At 37.1% G+C, this 27,102-nt stretch overlaps 1 protein-coding gene across 1 annotated transcript; it reads left to right on the top strand.

The window, feature by feature from the left end:
- The first annotated feature begins 1,247 nt into the window (after positions 1-1,247).
- si:ch1073-280e3.1 (complement C2) lies at positions 1,248-26,908 on the top strand. Its single transcript, XM_052575751.1, has 19 exons — positions 1,248-1,356; positions 4,028-4,249; positions 7,654-7,890; positions 8,104-8,289; positions 9,451-9,624; positions 9,696-9,794; positions 9,903-10,036; positions 12,524-12,662; positions 12,733-12,864; positions 13,757-13,861; positions 14,099-14,236; positions 14,700-14,797; positions 15,091-15,220; positions 15,490-15,634; positions 16,116-16,192; positions 16,654-16,745; positions 24,016-24,148; positions 24,224-24,273; positions 26,564-26,908. The coding sequence occupies exons 1-19, from the start codon at positions 1,299-1,301 to the stop codon at positions 26,717-26,719; spliced, it is 2,505 nt and encodes an 834-aa protein (XP_052431711.1). The 5' UTR covers positions 1,248-1,298; the 3' UTR covers positions 26,720-26,908.
- The last annotated feature ends 194 nt before the right edge of the window (positions 26,909-27,102 follow it).

Genomic DNA, 27,102 nt, shown 5'->3' with positions numbered 1-27,102 from the left:
GAGCTGTGTTCTCTTTTTCTCAGTCGTTTGCGAATTCCAGCGTGTTTCATGCAGTGTTTCTTGATCCGTCGTCCGGGTGGTTATTCAGGTGGCCATTGTTCATCTCTGCATTCCTGAGAATCTCAGATGGCCACGATGGGTTGAAGGATAAAGTGTCTTGAAACAGGTTAGTGAAGCTATGTCCAATGTCCAAAAGTGTTCCTTTATCAGAAGTGATTAGTGCAGACGATATATCTGTAAAAAAAGAGAGCAAAATAAAGTACAAAAGTAAATAAAAACCTAATCTCAGCCACGCCATCTTGATTACCCATAATAGGGGCACTTTATACTCTTTTACTCAATATTTATGCCATTTTTGTCATGTACACATCCACACAGGACCAGTTTTAGACATTTACAGGCCCCCACAAAGCTATATTACATATTTCATTTTCTATCATGACAGAAAATAAAGGAAGTGAATGGTGACTACCTTATAAGCATAGGAGGTTGCTATAAGCGAGGGCTTTGAAGAGGCCTTTAAATCTCACAGCTGTCATTTACAGTATTTCCAAAATTCAGTATTTTTGAAATCTTGTGTTATGCAATAATTTCCTTGCCTAACCGCAGAGAGCTATAAGTAGTGTTTGTTTTTGCTAGTTTTGCATTTTGTGTTTAGAGATTTGGGACAGTGTGCCAACTATTCAGCAAAACTTTGGTAAACAATTTGAAAAAAAATATATCTTTTGTCAGTCTTCTTTGAATTGAATCAATTGCATACAGAACTCTTTCAGTGATTAAAACATAGTCAAAATAAACAATTTGCTGTACTTTCAATATCCTTATTAAGGTGGAATTAGGAGAATCTGCTCAAATTGGGTTGTAGTCTTTGTCTTGCTTCCCTCGTTGTCATTCCATTAACAAATACATGTTCTTGGTCTTGTTCTTCCTTATCTACGACATACACACAGTCTTCCTCCCTCCTTTGATTGTTGCCATCAACTACTGGGGTCCATATTAATTATTTTGTTTTGAAAAAGTATTGCAAAACATTTGCAAATTGTTTAACTACCTTACCTTGCTTAAGGATTTTCCTTAATAACAGTGATTTATTCAATATATCTTTGAAACTTCTGTTCAGTGGGACAGAAATTAGACACTTCCACCTTAAGACTTACTGAAATTGATTAGTGCATAGTAGTTTACCAGAATTGCATTAAAAATGTTAATGTTTAATCACTCCTCAAATACATGTTACAAAGGTTCATATTGGTATTTCACCCATATCAGAGAGTTAAAGCAGCACACATCACGTCAGCATGAACTACGCCACAGTGTGCTTTGTCACTTTTTTCATGTACATTTCTATATGTGAAGGTAAGTGCATTTAAGGTTACAAACTGTTTTCAAATTGTAGGTCACAAAGCAAGAAGGCAAAATTTGTGCATCTATGTTAGAAGAAGATCTGTGGCCTGACAAAACAGGTTCCCTTTGTGGCTGTTATTATATTAAGAATTATTTCTGTAAGACATTTCCTGTACATTGCTGTAACCAATTAATCATTTGGTTGAGGCACTTACTAGAAAAGCACTGTGATTTTTTTTGTTTTGGATTATAAAATATGAAAATGATTCTTAAAATTCAATTAACAAGTTGGTTGGTGGGTATATATTTACATATTTCTGATGAGATGCATAAGTGGCAAGTAACAGATTACACTATTGTTTCCAGAACTGCTTTTCAGTGGCAGTGATTCTTCAGGGCTGAAATCAAACATGCAATGTTATCTGTGCATCTGTATTGTCAATAGCAATTTGCTTATGAGCTGGTTCTTTTAATAATTTGTTTAAAAAGTATTACAAATGGTAAGTTTCTGGTTTAAATCAATCTTACAAATATTCCAATGAATAACCTCACCACATCCAGTGACTAAATTTAAGTGGACATTCTGTAACTCAATGTACATTACTACATTTACATGCACACCAGAAATCCTCGTAGCAAAAAAAGTGCCTTTAAACAAGAAAGTGGCATTTACATTTTCAGGCACTGTTAGCAGAGTATTCTTAACCCCATTTATACAGGTCAGTACGCAGCTTTCTTCAGATCTATTGTGCATGCACACTCTTCAATACTTGACTTGCTGTGTCACAAGAAAGCAAAATGCAGAAGTCAACATTTGAAGTGGATCAAGAAACTTCATCAAAGTTGTCCTAAGACAAGAAAGCATTTCAGTTTTAGGTTAAGGACAACTTAGAAGAAGGAGTTTGATCCACTTCAAATGTTGACTACTATATTTTCACTCTTTATCTGAACACCTAATGTCTTTTTTAAGGTGCTGTATGTACTTTTTTGACTACTTTGCATAAAAATACCATAATATGTTTGCAGCTATTTAGGAAACATGCTAAGTGCACATACGTGTTTCTCTGAAAAATTAGTTATTCTACTTTAAAATATGTATTCTGTTTCCTGCTTGATCTGTCCGCTGCTTTTGACACGGTTAACCACCAGATCCTCCTATCAACCCTACTTGCAAATGGCATCTCAGGAACCACACTTCAATGGTTTGAGTATTACCTATCTGATAGGTCCTTCAAAGTATCTTGGAGAGGTGAGGTGTTCAAGTCTCAACATCTAACTACTGGGGTGCCTCAGGGCTCAGTTCTTGGACCTCTTCTCTTCTCTGTCTACATGACATCATTAGGTTCTGTCATTCAGAAACATGGCTTTTCATACCACTGCTATGCTGATGACACTCAACTCTACCTCTCATTCCATCCTGATGATCCGACGGTAGCTATTCGCATCTCAGCTTGTCTAACTGACATTTCTTCCTGTATGATGGACCATCACCTTCAACTCAACCTGGCCAAAACATAACTGCTTGTGATTCCAGCAAACCCATCGTTTCATCACAATTTCATCATCAAGTTAGGCACATCAACCATAACTCCTTCAAAAACAGCTAGAAGCCTTGGAGTTATGATTGATGATCAGCTGACTTTCTCAGACCACATTGCTAAAACTGTCCGATCCTGCAGATTTGCTTTATTCAACATCAAGAAGATCAAGCCCTTTCTCTCGGATCATGCTGCACAACTCCTTGTTCAAGCTCTTCTTCTGTCCAGACTGGACTATTGCAGTGCTCTCTTGGCAGGTCTTCCAGCCAATTCTATCAAACCTTTACAATTAATCCAGAACGCGGCAGCAAGATTCATTTTTAATGAGCCAAAAAGAATACACGTCACACCTCTGTTTATCAATTTGCTCTGGCTTCTAATAGCTGCTCACATAAAATTCAAGGCATTAATGTCTGCCTACAAAACTACCACTGGCTCTGCACCCATTTACCTAAATTCGTTACTTCAGACTTATGTGCCTCTAGAAGCTTGTGTTCTGCAAGTGAATGTTGCTTGATTGTTCATCCCAAAGAAGCACAAAGTCACTTTTATGGACTTTAAATTAAATGTTCCCTTCTGGTGGAATGACCTTCCCAACTCAATCCGAGCAGCTGAGTCCTTAGCCATCTTCAAGAATTGGCTTAAAACACATCTCTTCCATCTTTATTTGACCCTCTAGCACTCACTATTCTAATTCTATTCTTTAAAAATCTAACTACCTTTCTAATCTTTTTGTATTCTTTTTTCTTTTCATTTATTATGCAATTGTATATGTATGTGTGTGTGTATGTGTAAAGACCTCTAACTAGCTTGCTCTATTCTTTTATTTGTTATTCTATATGTTTTCTTTTTATTTATTATATTATTTAAAATCCCATGCTACGTGTACTGTTAACCTAACTGAGACTTGTTATAGCACTTATATATCATTGCTCTTTTTGTTGTTTTTGATTGCTTCCACTGTCTTCATCTGTAAGTCGCTTTGGATAAAAGCGTCTGCTAAGTGAATAAATGTAATGTAAATGCATCAGGTGTGGTTATCAGCATTGTGCTTCTACTACTGACATTGGCTTTGAGACACAATGAATTTCAGATCTGAAATAATCAAATGTCAAGGTTAATCAAATGTAATATTTCTGTTTCAGTGCAATCCCAATATGACTATGATTATGGAGAGAACGTACCCAAAAACTGCAACACATCTGAGTCCATCACTGGAGGCATGGTGGAGTATTCCAATGGTGGAGCTGTAGGAAGTCTGCTAACTTATCGCTGCAGAGATGGATTTGAACCTTATCCAATCACCCAAAAAGTCTGCAGCTCTGATGGAGAATGGAAGCCTAAAGTATCCAGGGTCAAATGTGAAGGTGATCTTCTTTAAGGGGCCGTTTTCATAGGTCCTAAAACTATTGGCAGAAATACACCACTTTTTGGCATATTTGCACCACAGGGAATTGAGATTTTATTTATAGGAACGCATTTTGGGGTATTAATTTAGCTCTTGCTTCAAAATAAGGTCTAATCCAGCACAATAAGAAGTACCAATGATGTAAGTGTATGCTGATTGGCTGAATGCATGCTGGGCACATATTATTCTGAAAGAAACCATACCAAACGACATTTTCAAAATAGAAACATGAACGTTAACAGTGAACACAGTGTAAACAAACAAGTGTATTCCATGACAAAGATTGGATCAGTCACTTAGTATGTAATTTTAATCTTTTTTAAATGGTTTAATATTTGTAATTAGATATTAGATTATGTACTTAACCATTTTGTTGCAAGTATAGTGCGCCTGCAGAGAGAGAGACTGCTCACATGGCTGTGATATGTGATTGATTTTGTCGCGTTGCTTAGACAGACATATTGATTGTCGCTGGAATCTTATCGTGTTGCATCTTGTTAGACCAGGGAGTAAGTATAAAATATTTGTTTTCATATATTATGATGAAATAAAAATGTAACGCTATCTAATACCAAGATTACTATTGTTGAATTTTTGTATACTGATTGAAATCCCGAAAATCCTCTAATCCACGTCTTAAATATCAAAACCCATTTCAAATCAGTAGATTTGCCCTTGCCTGATAGATTAAGAAATTTTTCCAGCAGCTTCAGAATTCCTTCACTGGGGTCTGTGCTTACTCCGTCAGGTCCGGACTGCTTAGAGCTTAGGTGCATTTTTTAGCGAGACGAGAAATATGTTCCAATAAGTACATATCACTGCAGTTTCCAAAATAAATGAACACTAGAGGCAGTAAAACTCTAAAACCTTTTATTCCTTTGCACACAAATTTACAGAATTTCGATTAATAAAGTGCAATTCTCGCAAAATCACTAGAACAATATCATGTTCTGACTTCAAAACAATATTAATATGCTGGGAGATTTGAAAACTGATGCTTTTGAACGTTAGCATCACACATATCCAGCTTCAGATCAATGGTTTTTCAGAGATGGAAGGTTTGTTCAGTAGCTCATGGAGTACGGAGAGGTACTTGAGAGGTGAGGAGCTCCGGTTCAAATCCTGCTTAACCATGGTTCGACAAAGCAGTTCAAATCTGCATATAAGGAAGTTAATACATACAGGTGCAGCTCAATAAATAAGAATGTTGTGGAAAAGTTCAATTATTTTATTAATTCAACTCAAATTGTGAAACTCGTGTCTTAAATAAATTCAGTGCACACAGACTGAAGTAGTTTAAGTATTTGGTTCTTTTAATTGTTATGATTTTGGCCAACATTTAACAAAAACCCACCAATTCACTCTCAACAAATTTGAGTATGGTGACAGGCCAATCAGCTAATCAACTCAAAACACCTAGAAAAGTTTCCTGAGCCTTCAGAATGGTCTCTCAGTTTGGTTCACTAGGCTACACAATCATGGGGAAGACAATCCAAGACAAAGACAAAGTCCAGAAGACAATCATTGACACCCTTCACAAGGAGAGTAAGTCACAAACATTAATTGCCAAAGATGCTGGCTGTTCACATAGTGCTGTATCCAACCATGTTAACAGAAAGTTGAGTGGAACTAAAAAAGTGTTGAAGAAAAAGATGCAAAACCAACCGAGAGAACCGCAGACTTATGAGGATTATCAAGAAAAATTGATTTAAGAATTTGAGTGAACTTCACAAAGAATGGACTGAGGCCGGGGTCAAGGCATCAAGAGCACCACACTCAGACGTGTCAATGAATTAGCTGAACCACAGACAATATCAGAGGTGTCTCACCTGGGCTAAGGAGAAGAAGAACTGGACTGTTTCCCAGTTTTTTCCCTTTTTTTTAGATGAGATCAAGTTTTGTATTTCATTTGAAGCCAAGGTCTTAGAGTCTGGAGGAAGTGTGGAGAAGCTCATAGCACAAGTTCCTTGAAGTCCAGTGTTAAGTTTCCACAGTGTGTGATGATTTGGGTAGCAATGTCATCTGCTGGTGTTGGTCCATTGTGTTTTTTGAAAACCAAAGAAATTGCAACCGTTTACCAAGAAATCTTGGAGCACTTCATGCTTCCTTCTGCTGACCAGTTTTTTGAAGATGCTGATTTCATTTTCCAGCAGGATTTGGCACCCGCCCACACTGCCAAAAGCACCAAAAGTTGGTTAAATGACCATGGTGTTGGTGTGCTTGACTGACCAGCAAACTCCCCAGACCTGCACCTCAGAGAGAATCTACGGGGTTTTGTTAAGAGGAAGATGAGAAACGAGAGACCAAACAATGCAGATGAGCTGAAGGCCACTGTCAAAGAGACCACCTCAGCAGTGCCACAAACTGATCACCTCCATGCCCCGCCAAACTGAGGCAGTAATTAAAGATAAAGGAGCCCCTACCAAGGACTGTGTACATGTACAGTAAATTAACATACTTTCCAGAAGGCCAACCATTCACTAAAAGGATTTTTTTTTACTTTCAAATGCCCCAATTGCTGAAGTGTCTGCACAACTTCAAGTTGCACTGTTATATCGCAATATATTGCAGAATATTGCAATATATTTAAAATCGCAGTAATATTGTTTTGAGCCACAAGTATCATGATAATATCATATGGAATTCATCTGGAATTGAGAACCGCTGACCTACCCAAACCCTAAACCTACCTTTACAGTAGGATAAATACAGTATTGGTACCATAATTTGATAGGTATCATTATTTGTTAGAACAACGGGACACGGCATAACAGTATATGTTGAGGAGCATAAAATTTCCGATAACACGCTTAAGGTATTTGGCAAATCACAACGCACTGGATAGCTGGCCAATCAGAGTACACCTCGCTTTTCAAAACGATGAGCTTTGTAAAAAAAATAGTGAAACAAGTTTCAAAAGGTGGGACATAGAGGAGACACAGAATGTGGAAAATAATGTTTTTTTTTGTTGTTTTTTTTACTTAAACCACAAAAGTTATTTGTTATACATTGTAATTCCAAATAAAAGTTATTCAGAGCCATCATTTCTTTCAGTGGTCTCATTAATTTCTTACTTATATCCTCTAGCTTTCTGACCAAACTGATAATGCCCTTTATCTTAAAGATGATCTTCTGATGTTCCAGCTCCATCCTGCTTCCCTCTGCGTGTTTCCATTTTCTTCTGCTTTTTGACTTTTCTGCTCCAGTCTTTTTGAATCCCTTGGACAAGGAGATCATCAAAATGAATTTCTAGTTTACCTGGTTCATAGTTATTGTTCCCAATTGAGATTTGATCAAGGAATTGCACATTTATTGGGTTCAATAATTTGATTCAACACCATGAATCACATCTGTGTATTTTAGAAACTAATGATTATGGAGATTATGAGGAAACAGAGAAGAACTGCACTTTGGATGTGTCCATAAAGGGAGGTAGCGTGTCCTACTCCAATGAGGGACTGGTGGGAAGTGTGCTGACCTATCACTGCAAAACAGGACACTACGCCTTTCCAGCAATGCAAAGAGTCTGTGACAAAGATGGGGAATGGTCAGCCCTGATACTCCCAAATGGACAGAGAAAACGCGATGCTGTGTGCAAGGGTATATTCTCATATACATCTAAGTCATTGTTTAAATAGGCTTGATTTATTCGATCGATAATACAGTCATTACAGACATGAATGTTAAACTGGAATTTAATCCAGGCTAAAGATAGAACAGTGTGAGACATAATGTTAAACCAAGTTTGAATTGTTTTAATTGTGAAAATCCCCACAGATTTTGACTTGTCTCATGTCTCTGTTTGACTCTCAGAGATCCTTTGCCCTGCTCAGCTTCAGCTTGATAACGGGCAGTTCTGGCCCAGGAGACAGTGGTTCAAGATTGGAGAAAAGCAGACATTTTCTTGTAATGAAGGATTTATTTTGACTGGATCTGTTGAGCGAAACTGCACTCAGTGGGGTGGATGGAGCGGTACTACACCCGTTTGTGATGACCAGTGTAAGCATTTATACTGCTTTGGATCCAGACATATGTCATAGTATATTAATATCAATTGTGATTTTTTTTTCTTCTCTTATGGTCTTTAGAATATACTGTTGTTCTTTCCCATTGTTTCAGTTTCACCTATTTTCCTTTTTTGTCAATATCTGAAATTGCATTACTTTCAATGGACTACCTGCGCTGAGATTTATATTTCTGTTTTCAAATAGTGCAGCTCTCTAATTTCCAGTTATGTATATTTTCACTGTGCTGTAGCCACCTAGTTGACTAAACGAAACTTACAATAAGTGACTGCTAGAAGCTAAAGTAAAGATATTCTGATGAACAATAAAACGGTAACACTTTTGCAATTCTCACTATTAACTAGTTGCTTATTAGCATGCTTATTATTAACATATTGATTTATTAATACATATAAAGCAATTATTCTCATGACCATATTCTTCATAATCTTACTGAATATACATAAACTTAACAACTACCTGACTAACTAATAATAAGCAGCAAATTATGAGTTTTTTAGGCAAAAGTCATAATTAATTGTTTATTAATGGAAGTTAAAATAAACTGACCAAGAAAACTTTGTATTAGTATTAACAGTTGTAATCGCTCCATTTATTCATTGACAGTGTATTGACAAATTTTTGTCAAAATTGTTGATTGTTCATTTCTTTAAGGCAGACCATATTAATTCAAACTATTTCAACCGACTTGAATAAGAGCAAAAAGTTCTGTTTATCAGTCAAATTCGTTAATAAATGGAAATTCAACAGGTATTAATTATGATACATAAGTGCAGACAACTGTTAACGAGAAGACAGGCACTACTGCTGCAAAGCATTGTTATTCAGAACGCACATTTGGAAAATAAAATATGTTTCTAGGAACATTTCAACAGGTTCAATATGATTTATGTTAAAGCAGAGAACACGATTAATAATTTTAACATGGTAATAATTTGCATTGTCTATATATAGATGCACGAGAATCTATATATAGTCGCCAGAATCATTTTAAGTATGCAGGAATAGTTGAGCAAGTAGTTCATTGAAACATTAAATAGGTTGTGATTTTGAATCCTTACTGAAAAATGCATCGTTTCCATATAAAATATATAGTATATAGTTGATAAATATACTGTATTTATCATTGTTCCAGCGGAGGACTGCAAAAACCCAGGCACACCTGCAGGAGCCTTACGTTCTGGGCAACGCTTTCATATCGGAGACAAAGTGCACTACCTGTGTCAGTCAGGTCTGGATATGCTCGGCTCCTCTGAGAGACAGTGTTTGGATTCAAGGGAATGGAGCGGAGCAGAACCACGCTGCTATGGTCAGTCACAGAAACAGAGGCTTGTTTGCATGTAGTTGAGACAACGTTAGCATATCTCATTTGTTTTTTAGCCCAGTACACATATGATCAACCAGATGCTGTGGCTCAGGCCCTAGGAGGATCTCTGACCGCGGTCATGGACGTGTCACACCCTGACTTCAAAAAGAAAGGTGAAAAGAGCACTTTGGTAAAACATCATTTTCTTGTGAACAAGTGATGAGCATTACATCATTGCTTCATTATTGTAGTAGTTTACTTAGGCTGTGTTTAATCACTAGAGCAAGCTTTGGGCAGGACTATCAGGGTCGCAGAAGGTCGTCTGAACGTCTTCATCCTTTTGGACACATCTGCCAGCATTTCACCGGAGAGTTTTCACTTAGCAAAGAATGCCACTATGCAACTTGTCCAGAAGGTTTGTATTTGTATAACATGAAAACTTAAAGGGAACCCAGAGTATTAAGACTTGTATGACTTCATGTAACATAAATGATTTGTCTCCTACTGAAATATGTTGTAGAAAACCCAAGAGAAACCTACGCTATTTAAAAAAAATCCATTGGTTTTATACACATTTGGGACTATGGGAGGTGGCTGGTTTGATGCTGCCATTTTTAATGCACAATTTAGAAAATAAAATACTGATATGATGCAACATAAGCCCCTTTCACACAGCAGTCCTGGTAAATTGCTGTAAAATTATGACTTTACCAGTAAATACATACAATGCTGTTCACAAAGGCAACAGCGTTCTGGCTTTTTACTGTTAAGAGACCATTCACACAAAAGCACCAAAATGCCATCAGTTCTGTGAAACTAACTTTAAAAGCTGCACCGTTGTCTTCATTTGCCTGCATGAGTAGAAGCACTTTAGCTTCACTATCTGTGAAGGCATAAGGGGGTTATCAAGAAGTTTTGCTCTTATAAACACGAAATGCAGATAGTAGTATCTATTAATCTTCATTCTGTGTTCAAGCAGAGCACATACCAGAAATTAACTGGTAATGTCACACCTTCTCATGATAAATTGCCAGAATGAATTTACCTGTATTTTTGAAAAGGTCCTGTCCACACATGATCTCTTATTGGTAATATAAATGCTCATGAAGAAGATCCCTGAAGAGCACTTGTGCATTGAGCTAGTGGTTGAATGTTCTTGCACCTCGGCCCAGAATGCTTTTATGATGCAAGATGAATGCAAACAAAGCCCATTGTGAACACCCTTGTAATTCAAACTTTATGAATGATTATTTGAGGTTCAAGTGGTGTGTGTGAAAGGAACTGGAAGCAATCAGAGTACAGCTGTTTCTAAAGCACCCAGTTTCTCTGAATCGATTCCAGAGAGAATCACGATGTATTTGGAAAATCGCAGAATCGTTTTTTGATTCACGATGCATTGAATTTATGGTCGTAGCCCTAATAAAATGATGTAGTGTTTTTTTTATAACGTAAGTCTTTGGGTTTTCTACTACATACTTCAGTACATGTATTGTTAAATGTGCTAAATGAATAAAGATGACTTCACTTGACATTATTTACATTATATTAAGCCATAAAAGTCTTAACCCGGGTTCCGTTTAAACAAGCTCACTGGATATGAAAATTATTAATTCGAAACACTTGTTTAAAACAGCTGGATGCAGAGCAACACTGAATTTTTTTTTTCCTTAGTATTCTTGTCTTGTTTTCTAGTAAAAATATATGAAAAAAAGAACAACATTTTATTCATTTTTGCTTAAAATAAGCACAAATATCTGCCAGTGGGGCAAGAAAAATATTATTGTATAGCCTTTGAATTAAGATTGTTTTTCTTACCGCACTGGCAGATATTTTTGCTTATTTTAACCAAAAAAATAACAACTTTTTATTTTATTTTTTATCTTTTGAAAACTACACTTAATATCTTTAATCATTGTACTTGTCAAGTAAATGCATCTTGATTTAAGAATGTTTAGATATTCATACTGAAAAACAAGACACAAATACTATGAAAGAAAATCTTTATTTTATTTTATTTATTTTTTGCAGTGAATGTCCAAAGTCCATACATTTTGTTGACATCCTGTGAACATCTGATACATGTACACACAGATCAAATGTTCAGAAATAGTGCAGTTAGAACACAGTGGGGTGTTTCTGTGAATGAGCCCTAAAGGCTGGAATACACTACAAGACTTTTGCCAAGATTTTACCTTAATTTACAGCCTGGTGAAGATTACGCTAATTGCTGAGTGTCAGAGCCAGTCTGCAGATTTAATCTGACAGATTTCATAGAAATCACGTAGTGTGTGATGGTCAGAGAAAGATATTTTAGCTTCAGACTTTGATTCCATCCAGCTGAAGGATACTTTAGTTTTAGAACACATTGTTTTCAGTTGTCACACATCTCCTAAAGGCACACGCTTTTACATGAGTTTGTTGTGATAATAAAAAAAATAAAAATGAATAAAAACATCCTTGACAAGCAAAATAGCTGTGGACTGTAGGCTTGTGTTAGGGGAAACTATACAAGAAAAACTGTGCTCTTTGCTATTATATTGAACATATTAACACTGAAGTCCTCCAGTTTTGTTGTCAGTACAAACAAGATTGTGTCTGTTTATGTGAGATGAGTGAGAATCAGAAAAATCATTCCACACAGTCATGTAATAAGTAAAAAACATTTACCCAATAATTCCTACTAGAGTTCAGTTCAATAACCAGCAAATTATTACACAGTTTTTAAAATAACACTTTTTTTGTTATAAAGGAAGCAGTCTAGGAGAAATATTCACATGAAGATTATACACAAAACATTTCCCTAGGCCTCTTATACTGTATGTGTGCATAATGTTTAACAGTGTAAAACATCCAGCGTCTGTTTGAATCAAAATATACACTTGTGCAATAATTAATCTTCCAGCTGGACAGCTATGAAGTCACCATGAGGTTTGGCATCTTCTCGTATGCCAGTGAGACCAAAGAAATCGTGTCCATTACAAACGACCTGAGTCAAGATGTGCATTACGTCATGAGGAAACTACAGGAGTTTAGCGATGAAAGTATGTTCACTTACTACAAATTTATCGTAGTGTTCTTACTCCAGTTTCTAATTTTATGAAATCATTTTAGGCCACGGGAGTAAGAGAGGCACCAATCTGCATGATGCCCTACACAGGGTGTACGAGCAGCTTGCTCTCCTCAAAGTGAACAAGAAAAGTCACTTCAATGAGACCCAGAACGTCATAATCATCGCAACCGATGGTAAGACTGACCTGTATGAGACGGCTAAGGGTAAAGGGGTTAAAAAAGTTACTTCTCCAGTATGTGTGTGTGTGCTATTGTGATCAGTGTAGATGCAACACACAGAAACACTTCAGTAGGATTGACCATCAGTCTCCAACTTACATAGTAGTTTGTCTTGTTTTCTAGCATAAATATCTAAACATTCTTATATCAAGATGCATTTACTTGACAAGTAAAATCACTTAATATATTGAGTCTAGTTTAAAAAAACATACAAATTTTGTTAACTTTTGCTTAAAACAAGCAAAAATATCTGCCAGTGTGGTAAGAAAAATCATCATAATTCAGAGGCTAAACATGAATATTTTTCTTGCCCCACTGGCAGATATTTTTGCTTGTTTTAAGCACCCCCCCCCCCCCCCAAAAAAAAAAAAAAAAAAAAAAAAAAAATATATATATATATATATATATATTTTTTTTTTTTTTCAGAAAACAACACATAATATCCTAAGTCATTTTAGATTCAAGTGAAGTCATCCTGATTCAAGAATTTATAGTTATTTATACCAGAAAAGAAAATGACAAAAATACTATGTAAGAAAATATTTTCTTTTTTCAGTGTAAATCTGTCTTAAGGTGGTAGTTGACTGAAAAATAAACATTGTATTACTCACTTACCAATTCTTATGTCATGTGACTTTTTAGGAACATAAAATGAAATGTGAACTGTAGGGTCCCAGCATCAGTGGACTCCACTGACTTCATATGAATCCAAATATATTTTGTGCTACACAAATGATGCACAATATGTCGTTGGTGTTGAGAGTAAATTATAAAAGCTATCTTAACGTCACTTCTTATTTTAGAGGTCATTCAATCATGTACTTATTTTGCTTTTGTGTATTTTCAGGTTACTCTAATATGGGACCCAGCCCACAAATCGTTTTACCCAAGATCCGAAACTTACTTGGCTACAAACCAAACTCACAAGACCACACACAAGAGGAGCTCCTGGGTTAGTCTCATAAAGGTTTAACCCTAATGCTACCAGACTAATGTACAATGTATATAATTTTACAATGAATATGGTTAAATTACCTTAATGACATACCTACTGTATGTGACAAGTTTAAACGATTTTCTTGTGTGTATTTCATGAAAGTTTAATTTTGTGAATGTTTCTAGATAATGTTTTTCTCTCTCTCTCTCTCTCTTAATGTTACCAATTTTGTACATTGTTGTGTTTCTGCAGATGTCTATGTGTTTGCTGTTGGACAACAAGTTAACAAGAAAGAACTCACAAGCATTGCCTCTCTCAAGAAAGATGAGCGTCATGTTTTTGTTCTGAAGGACTACAGACAGCTCGGGATTGTGTTCAATCAAATGATCAGTAAGTAATCAGGTCAGCAGTAGTAGAATCAGGATAAACTCTAGGCATCGCAGATTCACTTTTAAATACAGCATCAATAACAATTAACAATTGCAGGTATTATATGTGAAACTTTTGGAAACACTTTACAGGTGTTAGTAATGTGCTAAAGTATTATTTATTATATTAACTATAGTGTAAATGTATAGGTAAATTACCACAATGGGTAGAAGCATGCATTTTCAACTTCCAGTCGTCTGCTTTAATGCATTTGAGTGCCACTGCATTGTAAAGTGTTACCAGACTTTTCTCTCCAGTCATAGTTTGTAGTGCCCTGCTGGCTCTTATCCAATAAAACAGTTGTTAAAAATGCCAAATGATTGTGATTTCAACTATGACAATGCGTGCTGGTTTCTGTTGCATTGAAGATGCAATCCCTTCAGTGTTGGATTTGCGCAGTGTAAACCTCCTTCTTCTTGTCCAGGTGATTCTGCCGTGACTAAGTGTGGAGTGGCACAAGAGGCGCAGGACAAATCTGAAACCACTTACACCACCAAACCTTGGCACGTCGATATTTACTGGGTTAGTAAATTCACATCAAGAGTGAAACTTGTGATAAAGGCTTCTGTCACAGTTATGTTCCATTTCATGGACTTTCTGCCTAGTTTTCCTGTGTTTTGTTCCTGTTTCCTCTCTTGTTCCATCTCTTCACTTGATGATTTGATTTGATTAATTGTGCTCACCTGTTTCCAGTTTTCTCATTATCCTGCTGTATATCTGTTGCATGTTTCTCTTGTGGATTATCTGAGTTTTGTTTATAAAAACGGCTGCTTTTGGAAGGTAGATTATATTTGATCAGTTTTTCTGTCATCCAGGGACCTCGAACATGCAGAGGGTCTATTCTGACCAAGAACATGGTGTTGACAGCTGCACACTGCTTAATAAAAGTGGATTCGAATGAATCTATATCAACAGCCAGTGCTTCAGATATAACAGTTCAACATGGTAAGAATTGTTGTTGTTTTATTTCCAGCATCTTCATTCAATTCAAGGTAACTAATGCTATATTCTACACAAGGATAATCAATTAAGTTGGCTGAAAAAGAAACCCAATTTGATAAAAGATTCAAACAGCATTTTCTGATTTTAGAATAACGTGCAGAGATAAATCAATACGACCATGAACCGTAAATTGGGTCAGCATGTTGACTTCATGCTGTTAATGAGTCAAACTTCAACGTGAACATTTACAATTCTTTGATTCTCTTACAAAGGTAATGGCAATGTTAAAGCCATGGAGCTGATTCTTCATCCACGGTTTGATGTGAGAGGCCTTCAGGACAAGAATGTCAAAGAGTTTTATGATTACGACATTGCTTTGATTAGATTGAGTGATATTAAAATATCTAAGAATGCAAGGTACGATTCAGCTTTTACATTTCTTTTCATTCTATTGGTTTCCACTAACAACTGTAATTGGATTTATGTTGTATACCGAACTTCACTGTTATACCACTGGTCAAAAGAGGTTTACTCGTAAATTAAAACTAGACAATACATCAATAATGTGTATCTTTGTCATATCTTTAACATACATTACTAGCCTTTGATGCAGTCATCATCTTCTCGAGATGCAAACCGGAATTAAACTGCTCTGGTCATGTGAAAACTATTTATACTAGACATGTGAAACTGCACATATTTCATTATGCACAAAAAAATCGGTCAGCCAGGTTTTTAGAGGCTTGATTAATGAAAACCTTTTACATGGTCAGAATTGTGACCAGTGGGATTAAATGGGTTAACGATATATCATAACTCTTAGTGGACTGCCTTCAGATTTATTGACATGTAGTTCTGTCTTGCCAATGAATGCTAACATCTATACCTTTGTACACAGGCCCATTTGTTTGCCTTGTACCAGTTCATCAAATCGTGCTCTACGATTGGCTCCAGACTCTACATGTGACCAGCACAGTGAGTGTTCATAACATTCTATAAATATCTATTGTTATGATGACATTTTGAAGACTCTAAAGGCCCGTTCACACCAAGCACAATAACTATAAAGATAACGATAAAGATCTAGTTCTAAAAATTGTTCTCAATATTAAAGAATATCGGAGTCCACACCACAACTATAACGATAAAGGCACAGAGAAACGATATCGTTGGAATCACTTTCAGAACGATTTTTTTTTTCTGATGAACGATAAAAACATTGCCAACCAATCAGAATCAATCCTGCTGTAATGAGCTCGAGAATTTAAAGCAGCAGACGCTCGTCCACTTAGAATACACAGACAATATAGTTCGCTGGTGGGAACGCTAATATCGTTATCTTTATAGTGATCTTAATAGTTATCATTCTTGGTGTGAACGGGCCTTTAATCTGTAGCTAAAAATCATTTTATAACAAAAAGAATGGTTGTTTTCAGAGAATATGCTGCTGCATCTGGATGAGACTCCGGCTCAGTTCATCAGACAGGGAACCCATCGATCAGACACCCGCATACATATCGGTGCAAAAGTGAGGTCTTACATATCCAAATTTCTATATAAACTCTTATTTCTTAACACAAACACTTTTATAGTGTTTGTGTAAAGTGAGGGAGGTGGCGGTCTCGAACCCTAACCCCTAAATTTCAACTTATGAAAATGATATGGAAATAATTTTGCATTTTATTCCATTGCTGTTTAAAATATATATATATATTTATTTGAGATTTGATTTTGTCAATTATGAAACTTAATTTAAATGTTTAGCGCATTTTCATGTCACTATCAAAACAGTGTATGTTTTAGTCCATTGGCTGAGATTGATTTTAACTACACCCCTACATTTATGATCATGAAATATTCCTGTCTCATAGCTACATTATGTGAGTACATAGGTCTCATTATGTTGAGGTACAGTAAATGTGTTTAAAAGTATGAAAAATCTGTGTGTAACTTTAAAGAATGTCACTACCGAACACCTTTTTTTTAAGTAATTAAACACTTTTTGGGGGGTGTTTTTCCATAACATTTAGTTTTTAATGAGTACCATTGTTCAGAACTGTGCTAACCATGTGCTGATTAGTATCTTTGAGCTAGGTTCAAAAGTATCTCAAATGAACGGTCACAACTAAAACATGTCATCTTTGTTTCAGTAATTACAACAGGGAACACATAATCCTTTATCTTGGGGAAATGAACACCATTTTAGTCATTTTTAGCATTTTAGTACGCTTTAGTAGTGTTTTATGTGGGTTAAAATTCTGTAGTGTTATGTGGTCACTACCAAAGCATTATTGTCACTACCGAAACATGGGATGTTTTGTCAAAAAAAAAAAAAAAATTATTAACATTTTTTATTATTATATTACTGAATTATCAACTAAGATGTTATGATAGGTTTTGGTTCAATGTATGTTCAAACTAATGAATCCTTAACTAATTAAGGATTTAATATTTAGCATTTTACAAAGAATAATTGGATTCAAAATCGAATTTTTTAAAGCACACTTGAAATATTAAGTTTAAAGTTAAATTTACTTATATAGCACCGTTAAAACAGTGGCAGATGTTACCTGAGCATTTAAGGGGCAAATAAATCTGGGTGTCATCGGCATAGCAATGAAAAGATATACCATGCTTTCGGAAAAATGTAGCCCAATGGGAGCATATATAAAGAAAAAAGGTTAGGAGCTAGTATAGATCCCTGTGGAACTCCCCATGGGAGATTGGCAGCTGATGACATGAGATTGCCAAGGCAAACCGAGAACCTCCTTTTCTGTAAATAGGAACTAAAGCTTAAAACTGTTACCATCATGCCAACATATAGGTCTCGAGTCGGCCTATCAGAATCTCATGATCGATCATGTCAAATGCAGCAGTAAGATCTAACATTACCATTATTACACTATCACCCTGGTCAGTCGCCATATAAATATTTTTTAAACCTTTAATAAAGCCGACTCAGTGCTGTGAAATGTTATAAAACCTGACTGAAATGTGTCATAGATAGATTTTTGAAGGGGAAAAGAGTGTAACTGGAATTTAACAACTTTTGTAAACATTTTAGAAATGGGCCTATAATTTGAAGGATCAGCAGGGTCAAGATTTGGCTTTTTAAGAGATAGAACCACCGAAGAATGTTTAAGATCTGCTGGTATTGTACCCAAACTAAGTGATTTGTTGACTATTGCCAGAAGACTAAGCCCCAAGCTATCAAACTTTTCAAAAAAAATTATAAATACGACAGGGAATGATATCAAATGAGCAAAAAGTTTTTTTAATTGTAGGGCAGGCAGTGAGATGGGTTCAAAAACACTCCAGATGAGAGCGCAAGGGAGAGGTTTGAGAGTGTTAGTATTGGTGTTGACAGTCTGAGGTCACTGATCAGCGATCTTATCAAGGAAAAGTCTGAGGAAGTATTCAGGTGTTCAAGATGATACTGGATGATACTAGATACTGGTTCTGCATTTGTATTGAGAACCCAGTCAATAATAGAAAAAAAGAGCCTTAGGCTTACAGGCTAACAATTTTGATTAATAATGTCTGAATAATAATAAATTTTAGCTTTTTTTTTGTTGCTTTATGCAAATTAGAAGTTTAGACTTTCTCCACCTACGTTATGATTGTCAGCATTTGCGCTGAAGAGAGAGTATTTTCATTTAACCAGGGCATTGTTTTAACTTAAATTGATTTAAGTTTCAGTGGGGCAACAGATTCAAGGATGTTAAAACAGGTGGAATTAAAAAGCGCAAGATGTTATATTATTCAGGGGGGTTTCTAACAGGTCAAAAGAGCAGATTTCTCTATACATCTGTGAAAAAATGTTGATGGTATTACAATTAAAGCTACGTGACCATCTAGCTATGCCATCATGTGGTTTTACATGCTGAACTTGTAGATAGTCATATCAGAGATGAGCATATTATGTTACAAAACCAGGTCTAACATATGAACCTGAATATAAGTAGGGCCTTTCTCCTATTGTATGGGATCAAATGATTTGATCAAGTTTAAAAAGTATTTTGACATAGAGTCAGATCCAGAGCAAATGTGACTATTTAAGTCCCCAAGAATTATCAGTTGATCATATTTAATAAAGATTTCATTTAAAAGGACTGCATATTCCTGAAAGTTTTGGAGGATGGTAGATCAAAGCCTCCACCAGTGGGTTAAAGGAATTTAACCGATTTAATTGTTCAAAGCTGTGGAAAGCATTTATGGGTAGAGTCCGGCATAAAAGTTTATAAAAAAATAAGAGCTAACCCTCCACCGCATCTCGTTTAACCTCTGTGTATTTATTAATGCATAATCATGAGCCAGAAGTTCAGAGAAAGGCATCAGATCACCTGGTTTCAGTCACAAATAAGACATCTAAACCAGCTGACGTGATAAAATCATTTAGTAGAAAAGTCTTATTGACCAGGGAGCAAGCATTGATCAGTGCCATACTGTAACAGACACGCCAGGCTCCAACACCAACCAATCACAGCGCACTCCCTCACCTGAATACTAATCACCCTCTCCCATAAGAACCACACACATGCACCCAGTCGCCGTCCTGTCTCGTTTGCACTGTCCTCACCAAGTTGGACCTCCGCAGCGCATACAACCTCAACCGGATACATGTGGGGGACGAGTGGAAGACAGCTTTTATCACCCCTACTGGCCAATATGAATACCTTGTGATGCCATATGGGCTAGTCAACGCCCCCTCTGTATTCCAGGACTTCATTCACGAGGTGCTCCGGGAGTTCCTCCACAAGTTCGTTTTTGTCTTCATTGATGACATCCTCATTTACTCCCAGAGCTTAGCGGAACATCATCGGCACGTTGCCGAGGTCCTGCAACGCCTGAGGGCTTTCCAGCTGTACCTCAAAGCCAAAAAATGCTCCTTGCATCAGCCCTCAGTGCAGTTCCTTGGATAATACATCGACAGCAGTGGCATCCGGATGGACAAGGGAAGGTGGACACCATCAAGAACTGGCCCACTCCAACCACAATCAAAGAACTCCAGCGATTTCTCGGCTTTGCTAACTTCTACCACCGATTCATCAAAGGTCACACAGCTCCATCACCAACCCACTCACCAGTCTTCTCCATAACAAGCCAAAGTCTCTGTCCTGGACTCCAGCCACCACGAAGGCCTTACAAACTCTCAAGGAGTCTTTCACTATCGCTCCACTCCTAGTCCATCCTGATCCCAATAGTCCCTTCATTATTTAAGTCCATGCCTCCACCACAGGAGTAGGACCGGTCCTTTCCCAGCAGCAGGGGAACCCCCGCTGCCTCCACCCATGTGCCTTCTTTTCCCACAAGCTCAACCCGGCGGAGGTCAACTACGACATCTGCAACCGTGAGCTACTAGCCATCAAGCTGGCGCTAGAGGAGTGGGGGCATTGGTTGGAGGGAGCTAAACACCTCTTCCTAGTTCTTACAGATCGTAAAAATATATAATACCTACACTTGGCCAAGAGGTTGAACCCCAGACAGGCCCGCTGGGCTCTATTCTATTCAATTTCTCCATCTCATACCGACCAGGGGCCAAGAACATCAAAGCCGATGCTCTGTCCCGGTGTCACACTCTTGAGGAAAACCTGGAAGAACCCGAAATGATACTTCCAGATAAGGTAATCGTCAGTCCAATCAACTGGTCAGCTGAGACTCTGCCCTCCTCCAATCCCTCCACCGACACCCCGCCGGGTTGTCCCCCAGGCTTGCAGTACATTACCAGGACATGGCGCACTCAACTCATCCACTCAGCACACACATCTCTTGGTACTGGCCACCCGTGGGTCAATAAAACCCTCTCCCTGCTGAGGGAACTCTTCTGGGGCCCAATATGACATCGAACATCAGAAGGTATGTGCAAGGATGTAAGGAATGCGCCATCTCAAAGTGCCCATGCCACCTACCATCTGCCAAGCTCCTCTCTCTGCCCGTTCCGAACCACCCTTGGTCACACCTAAGGGGTTGACTTCATAACAGACCTCCCTCCCTCTGATAACAGTACATGCATCCTCGTTATAGTTGACCGGTTCTCTAAATCATGTCGTCTTCTCCCCACTGAAAGGTCTGCCCACGGCCATGGAAACCGCCAAACTGATGTAACAACGTCTTCCGTTACTTTGGCATTCCCGAAGACATCATCTCCTACAGAGGCCCCCAGTTCATCTCCCGTGTTTGGAGAGCCTTCCACTCACTCCTAGGTGTGGCCGTCAGCCTGTCCTCTGGTTACCATCCCCAGTCTAACAGGCAGATGGAGAGGAAGTCTGCCTTGGCCACCAGGCCTCTTGGAACCAGTTCCTAGGGTTGAATGTACAAATATTCCAATTTATTCAGCTTTCAGATGATGCATAAATCTCAATTTCGAAACATTGACACTGTGGTCCAGGGTATGTACATATATATATATATATATATATATATATATATACACACACACACACCCTGGACCACAGTGTCAATGTTTTGAAATTGAGATTTATGCATCATCTGAAAGTTGAATAAATAATCTTTCGATTGATGTGTGGTTTGTTAGGTGGACAATATTTGTCTGAGATACAACTATTAGAAAATCTGGAATCTGAGGGAGCAAAAAAATCTAAATATTGAGAAAATGATCTTTAAAGTTGTCCGAATGAATTATTAGTAATGCATATTAAAAATAAAATTTGTGTTATATTAACAGTAGGAAATTTACAAAATATCTTCATTGAACATAATCTTTACTTAATATCCTAATCATTTTTGGCATAAAAAAAATATCAATAATTTTATTGCTACAAATATACCGCAGTGACTTCATGTTTTGTGCTCCAGGGTCATATATGAGAATTAATGGAAAAACACACTTTTGTTTTTCCCCAAGACATCTCCAACTCCGAACCAATTCTTTAGAATGGTTCATATAGAACTTTCTCAGCAGAGGTAAGGGTGGAGATTACAGCCTCAGTCAGATTAGTGGTGGGATCCATCAGTGGAGCTTTTATGATGTCAGTGGTTGGGTCAGGGAACGTTGCTTGCTGGCCTGAAACTGCTGTCATTTAGGGCTCTGTGGCTCTGCAGATGGATTATCTGCTTACCCCCAGGGCATCCAAGATGTAGGTGACTTTGTTTCTTCAGTAGAATACAAGCTGAGATTTCTAACTCAAACCGTTGCAGTCTATCAGTCTTATAATGTAAGTGGATGGGAATCATGGCTAAAACATACAATAAAAAAAATATAAAAACATAAACAAAACCAAATTAAACCTTAAGGCTTGTGACGATACATTGATGTGTAAAGATACAAAACAATTTGTCTGAACAGAATTTATATATTTTTTTGTTTTTGTATTTTTAACGCCAAGTTCGAACTGTTAGAACTTCTGATCGAAACTTTTATCTACAATCTTAATTCGTTTTTTCAATGGTCCAGATAGAGATAGGTGGTGGTTATGTACTTATAAGTTTGCATCCACTGTAAATCAAGACACCTCATGCAACTGATGCTGAGAACGCGCTCAGGAGGGTTCCTACAGTTCGGACATTGCATGAATTAGAGGCAAAAACTATATAAATACTGTTCAGTTTCTTGCACAGACCGATCGTTTTGTGTCTTCTTCCTGTTATAGCGTCCTGTGTTTCACACTGCGCATGCGCAGAACGCATACATGCAATGCAGCGAAAATTACAGCTGTTTGGAAAAGCATTTGCATTTTACTTGGTTTTACTGGCACTTGAAGCCTTCAGAACGTGAAATTATCGATCCTAAAGTATTGTGGCAGAGCAAATGAACACCTCCTAAAAACAAGATTGCCCAGAGTGCTGCTTATGTGATGGTGGCGCATGTTTGTGTTTCTGAGTTCATTCTTTCCAGTTTCTCTATGCATAATTTCATAGATATGTGGCTATATTTAACCACTGGTTCACCTAAAACTCTTACACTATCTGTAGTTAAATGGCATGGTTTGATATAGTGGTCTGGTAAATTTGATTAAGTAAATGTTAAACTTTTGAAATTCAGAAAAAAAAAGAACCACATATTGATGAATCAATACATGAAAATTGTGTATCTGTGTCCTGTTATTTATCCTTTGGTACGCATTCCAGAAAAAAAAAATGGTTAGGATTCAGGTGTATTTGCAAATAGTGATTAATCCTGATTATACACTGAAAATTCTGATTAATTTGATTAAAAATTTTAGTCATTTGACAGCCCAAGTTAAAATTATAGATTTTTCTTTTAATGCAAAAAATCGTTAGGATCTTAAGTAAAGCCATGAAGATATTTAGTCAATTTTCAACTGTAAATATATAAAAACTTCATTTTTGATTAGTAATGCATTGCTAAGAACTTCATTTGAACAACTTTAACTTCTTAGTTTTCAAATTGTTGTATCTCGGCTTAAAATTGTCCTTTCCTAACAAACCATACATCAATGGAAAGCTTCTTTATTCGGCATTTATATGATTTATAAATCAATTCAGTTGACCCATATGACTGGTTTTGTGTTCCAGGGTCACATGTTTATTTATTCCTATTGGGTCTGTATTGGACAGAATGTCAAATTGGCTTATTATAGTCAACAGAAATCTATTTGGTAATTACTACACTTATGTTCTAATGTAAATAAAACACCACATTTACCTTACTACATTTTGTAATGTCTGTTCAACTCTTACAGTAACAAAATTATGTTTATGTGGGGGATTTTGTCAGAAAATGTTATGTGATTATTTGTGATCCATTTTGACGAATTATTCAGTGCATGATGTAATTGTCTGATTTGTTTATAACAGTATAATTCTTGCATCCACAGAGAGGTTCATGCATAGAGGAGGCAAGATCCACCATTCCTGAGCACAGCACCGCATCTCTGTCAGAAGTGATCACAGACCGGTTCATGTGCACTGGAGGAACAGAGAAAAACAGAGTAGAGTTGACTTGTAAAGGTAAGCTTGAAGAAATGGAAGATATATTTATATACACACACGTAGACTGCACACTAAGAGTGTAATTCTTTGCAGGGGATTCTGGAGGACCTCTCTTTCTGCGTAAGAGGATGAGATATTTCCAAGTGAGTTCTTTGGAGTTTAATTTCTAATTTCTTTTTTTTTCTTTTTTATAATTCAACCTTTAAAATAAACTGCACTTACTACAGAGGTCAAATTATATGACATGCTTTATCATTGGCCGGAAGTACAAAATTTCTAGGGTGAATTTTCATTTCATGCTGACTTTAATTATCAGCAGGATATGTTACCAAGCGCAGGAAGTGAAGTGGCAGCAGGGAGCAAAAAAGAGTTGACTGGTTCATGTGTGAAATGAGATAAAAATGCAAACTGAACTGGAAGATATCTTATGACTGCACAGCAGGCAGCATCAAATTCAATATATTTAAAGGATTAGTTCACCCAAAAAAGAAAATTAGTCCATGAATCCTAGGAGTATATGACTTTCTTTCCAGTCTGAGTTATCCTAAAAATTGTCTTTGAAATTTCAAGCTGTTTATTGCCAATCAGCAGGTGTTGTATGCATCAGTCCAAAAGAAGTTCAATAAAAAATGCACATCCATAAAATAAAGTGTCTCACATGGCTCCGGGGGGTGAACAAAGGCCTCCTGTAGTGAATCGATGAGTTTGTATACAGAAGCAGTTTTGGGGATTGACGTATGTGGTCAGCTTTGCGCATGCGCCGATCAGAAGTGACGCACAGAGAAGTGCAGGGGAGAGATCAAAACAAAACAATGGTCACGAATTAGAAGTCCAAAAGAAGGATTTGTAAAGAAGAATGATTTCGATATAAACCAAGAGGAGAGTCTCTTTGCTCCTGTTAACAAGCCTTGGTTTTCACGAGACTGACCCCATACATCAGCCCAGACCTGCTTCCGTGTACAACTGTTGGTGCAAGCTACATTAAAGTGATTATGACTTTTTGAATTTGTGACCCTGGAGCACAAAACCAGTCATAAGTCACTTGGGTATATTTTTAGCAATAGCCAAAAAAAATAAAATTGTATGGGTCAAAATTAGCGATTTTTCTTTTATGCAAAAAGATCATTTTCCATGAAGATATTTTGTAAATTTCCTACTGTTAATATATAAAAACGTAATTTTTGATTAGTAATATGCATTGCTAAGAATTTATTTGAACAACTTTAAAGAGAAAATCTCCCTCAGATTCCAGATTTTCAAATAATTGTATCTCAGACAAATATTGACCTCTTAACGAACCGTACATTAATGGAAAGATTATTTATTCAACTTTCAGGTGATGTATAAATATATATTTAGAAAAATTGACACTTAAGACTGGTCACATATGGATCTTTTTATTACAAAAATGCATCGATTCACTACAGGAGACGTTTTGTTTTTTTATGGATGGGCACTTTTTATTTAACTTCTTTTGGACTGATGCATGCAACACCCGCTGAGTGGCATTTAACAGCTTGAAAGATCAAAGACAATTTTTAATATAACTCCGACTGTATTCTTCTGAAAGAAGTCATATACACCTAGGATGACTTGCGGGTGAGTAATTTATGGGCTTATTTTCATTTTTGGGTGAACTAACCCTTTAATTTACTGTAAAACTAGGTTTTATCACTACTTGTTTACTAATCAGCCTACTTGGAGAATTCTTGCTCATCCACAGTCTGTTTTCCACAAGGGAAGCCACACTATCCCTTGTAGGGCCATAGCTCTATTGCCTTTAGTTTCTCATTGACTTGGAAAAACAACAGACGCAGAAGATTTTAGAGAGAACGCTGAAGTATTGTAAAGTGCTTCCCCTTCAAGGGAACTTAGAGCTGCGTCCCTCTCTAGGTTACACTTTGGGGAATGAAGTCCATGTTCCTTCAGAAATCACTGAAGTCTGTCTTTGGGCTTGTAGATGGCCCACTCCTTTGGTCTGGGTGCTTTTAAGAAGGCTCATGTTATAAGACCCTGTGGATATAACTATCTGCGGATAGCGGTGTTTTCGATCTTTCAGCTCCTCTAGGCTTCCAGCCTTTTCTGTGATCTTATGTACTGTACCCTATGCTTATCATATCCTTATGAAGCATAGCTATCTGAGGATGGTTGTGTTCCTAACTAGGTTAGTGTTCCCCCTTTATCTGGAATTGGACTCCCTATTTCTACCTAGTTATGCGAGTGGTCCGAGGGAGGGTTTGGAGTTACGTCGGTCACCCACTTGGTGCTCTCTCACCAGTCAGAAAGGCATGCTCCAAAGCATGGCGTGATTGGGTATCATTCCCCAAAGTGTCCCCAAGAGGTGGACATGTTGATTTACCTCTCAGGGAACCATGGATACATGCGTAACCTGAGACATTCTGGAGTAATTTGAGTTCTGCTCCTGTCCCCCAGGTGGCAGTGGTGAGCTGGGGCACGAAGCAGATCTGTGACTCACATACCAATGTCAAAGAATGGCCTCAGGATGCCAGAGATTTCCACATCAGTGTGTTTCCTCTGATGCCCTGGCTCAAGCAGCACCTTCAGAAGGATCTGACATTTCTTCCTTAGAACAACCCAGAATATCAGCCGATTGCAATGCAGTTTACAGACTTACAAGCTTCAGTGCAAGAGAATAAACAATGTGACTAAAATAAGATTATGATTGCATTTATGATGACTTTTTTCATAATCCCTGCTGAAAGATTCTTTGCATTAGACACTACAAATTTACATTTAATAAATGACTATTTAAAAGGATATTAAGGGCCTCCGATAACTGGACACAAGTTCCCCTTCTCTTTGCAGAATAATGCCTTGCCTTTTTAAGTCACTTATTTTGTTTCTTTCTCTCTCTCTCTCTCTCTCTCTCTCTCTCTCTTTTCAATATAGCTATATGTAGAAAGTACTAGTATAGCTGTCAGGGAATCGCTAATTAACTAATTAGTTTGAAA

The sequence above is a fragment of the Carassius gibelio genome, chromosome B15, assembly GCF_023724105.1.
Source record: "Carassius gibelio isolate Cgi1373 ecotype wild population from Czech Republic chromosome B15, carGib1.2-hapl.c, whole genome shotgun sequence".
In the NCBI taxonomy this organism is placed as follows: domain Eukaryota; kingdom Metazoa; phylum Chordata; class Actinopteri; order Cypriniformes; family Cyprinidae; genus Carassius; species Carassius gibelio.
Note: the sequence above shows the minus strand (reverse complement) of the source record. Positions and strands in the feature narration are given on the sequence as shown.

Bases quoted from the DNA above. Each gene is read 5' to 3' on its own strand.
- si:ch1073-280e3.1 (XM_052575751.1), top strand. From the start codon at position 1,299: ATGAACTACGCCACAGTGTGCTTTGTCACTTTTTTCATGTACATTTCT. The intron at 7,891-8,103 runs GTATATTCTCAT...TTTGACTCTCAG, and splicing joins ACGCGATGCTGTGTGCAAGG to AGATCCTTTGCCCTGCTCAG. The intron at 24,274-26,563 runs GTGAGTTCTTTG...CCTGTCCCCCAG, and splicing joins AGAGGATGAGATATTTCCAA to GTGGCAGTGGTGAGCTGGGG.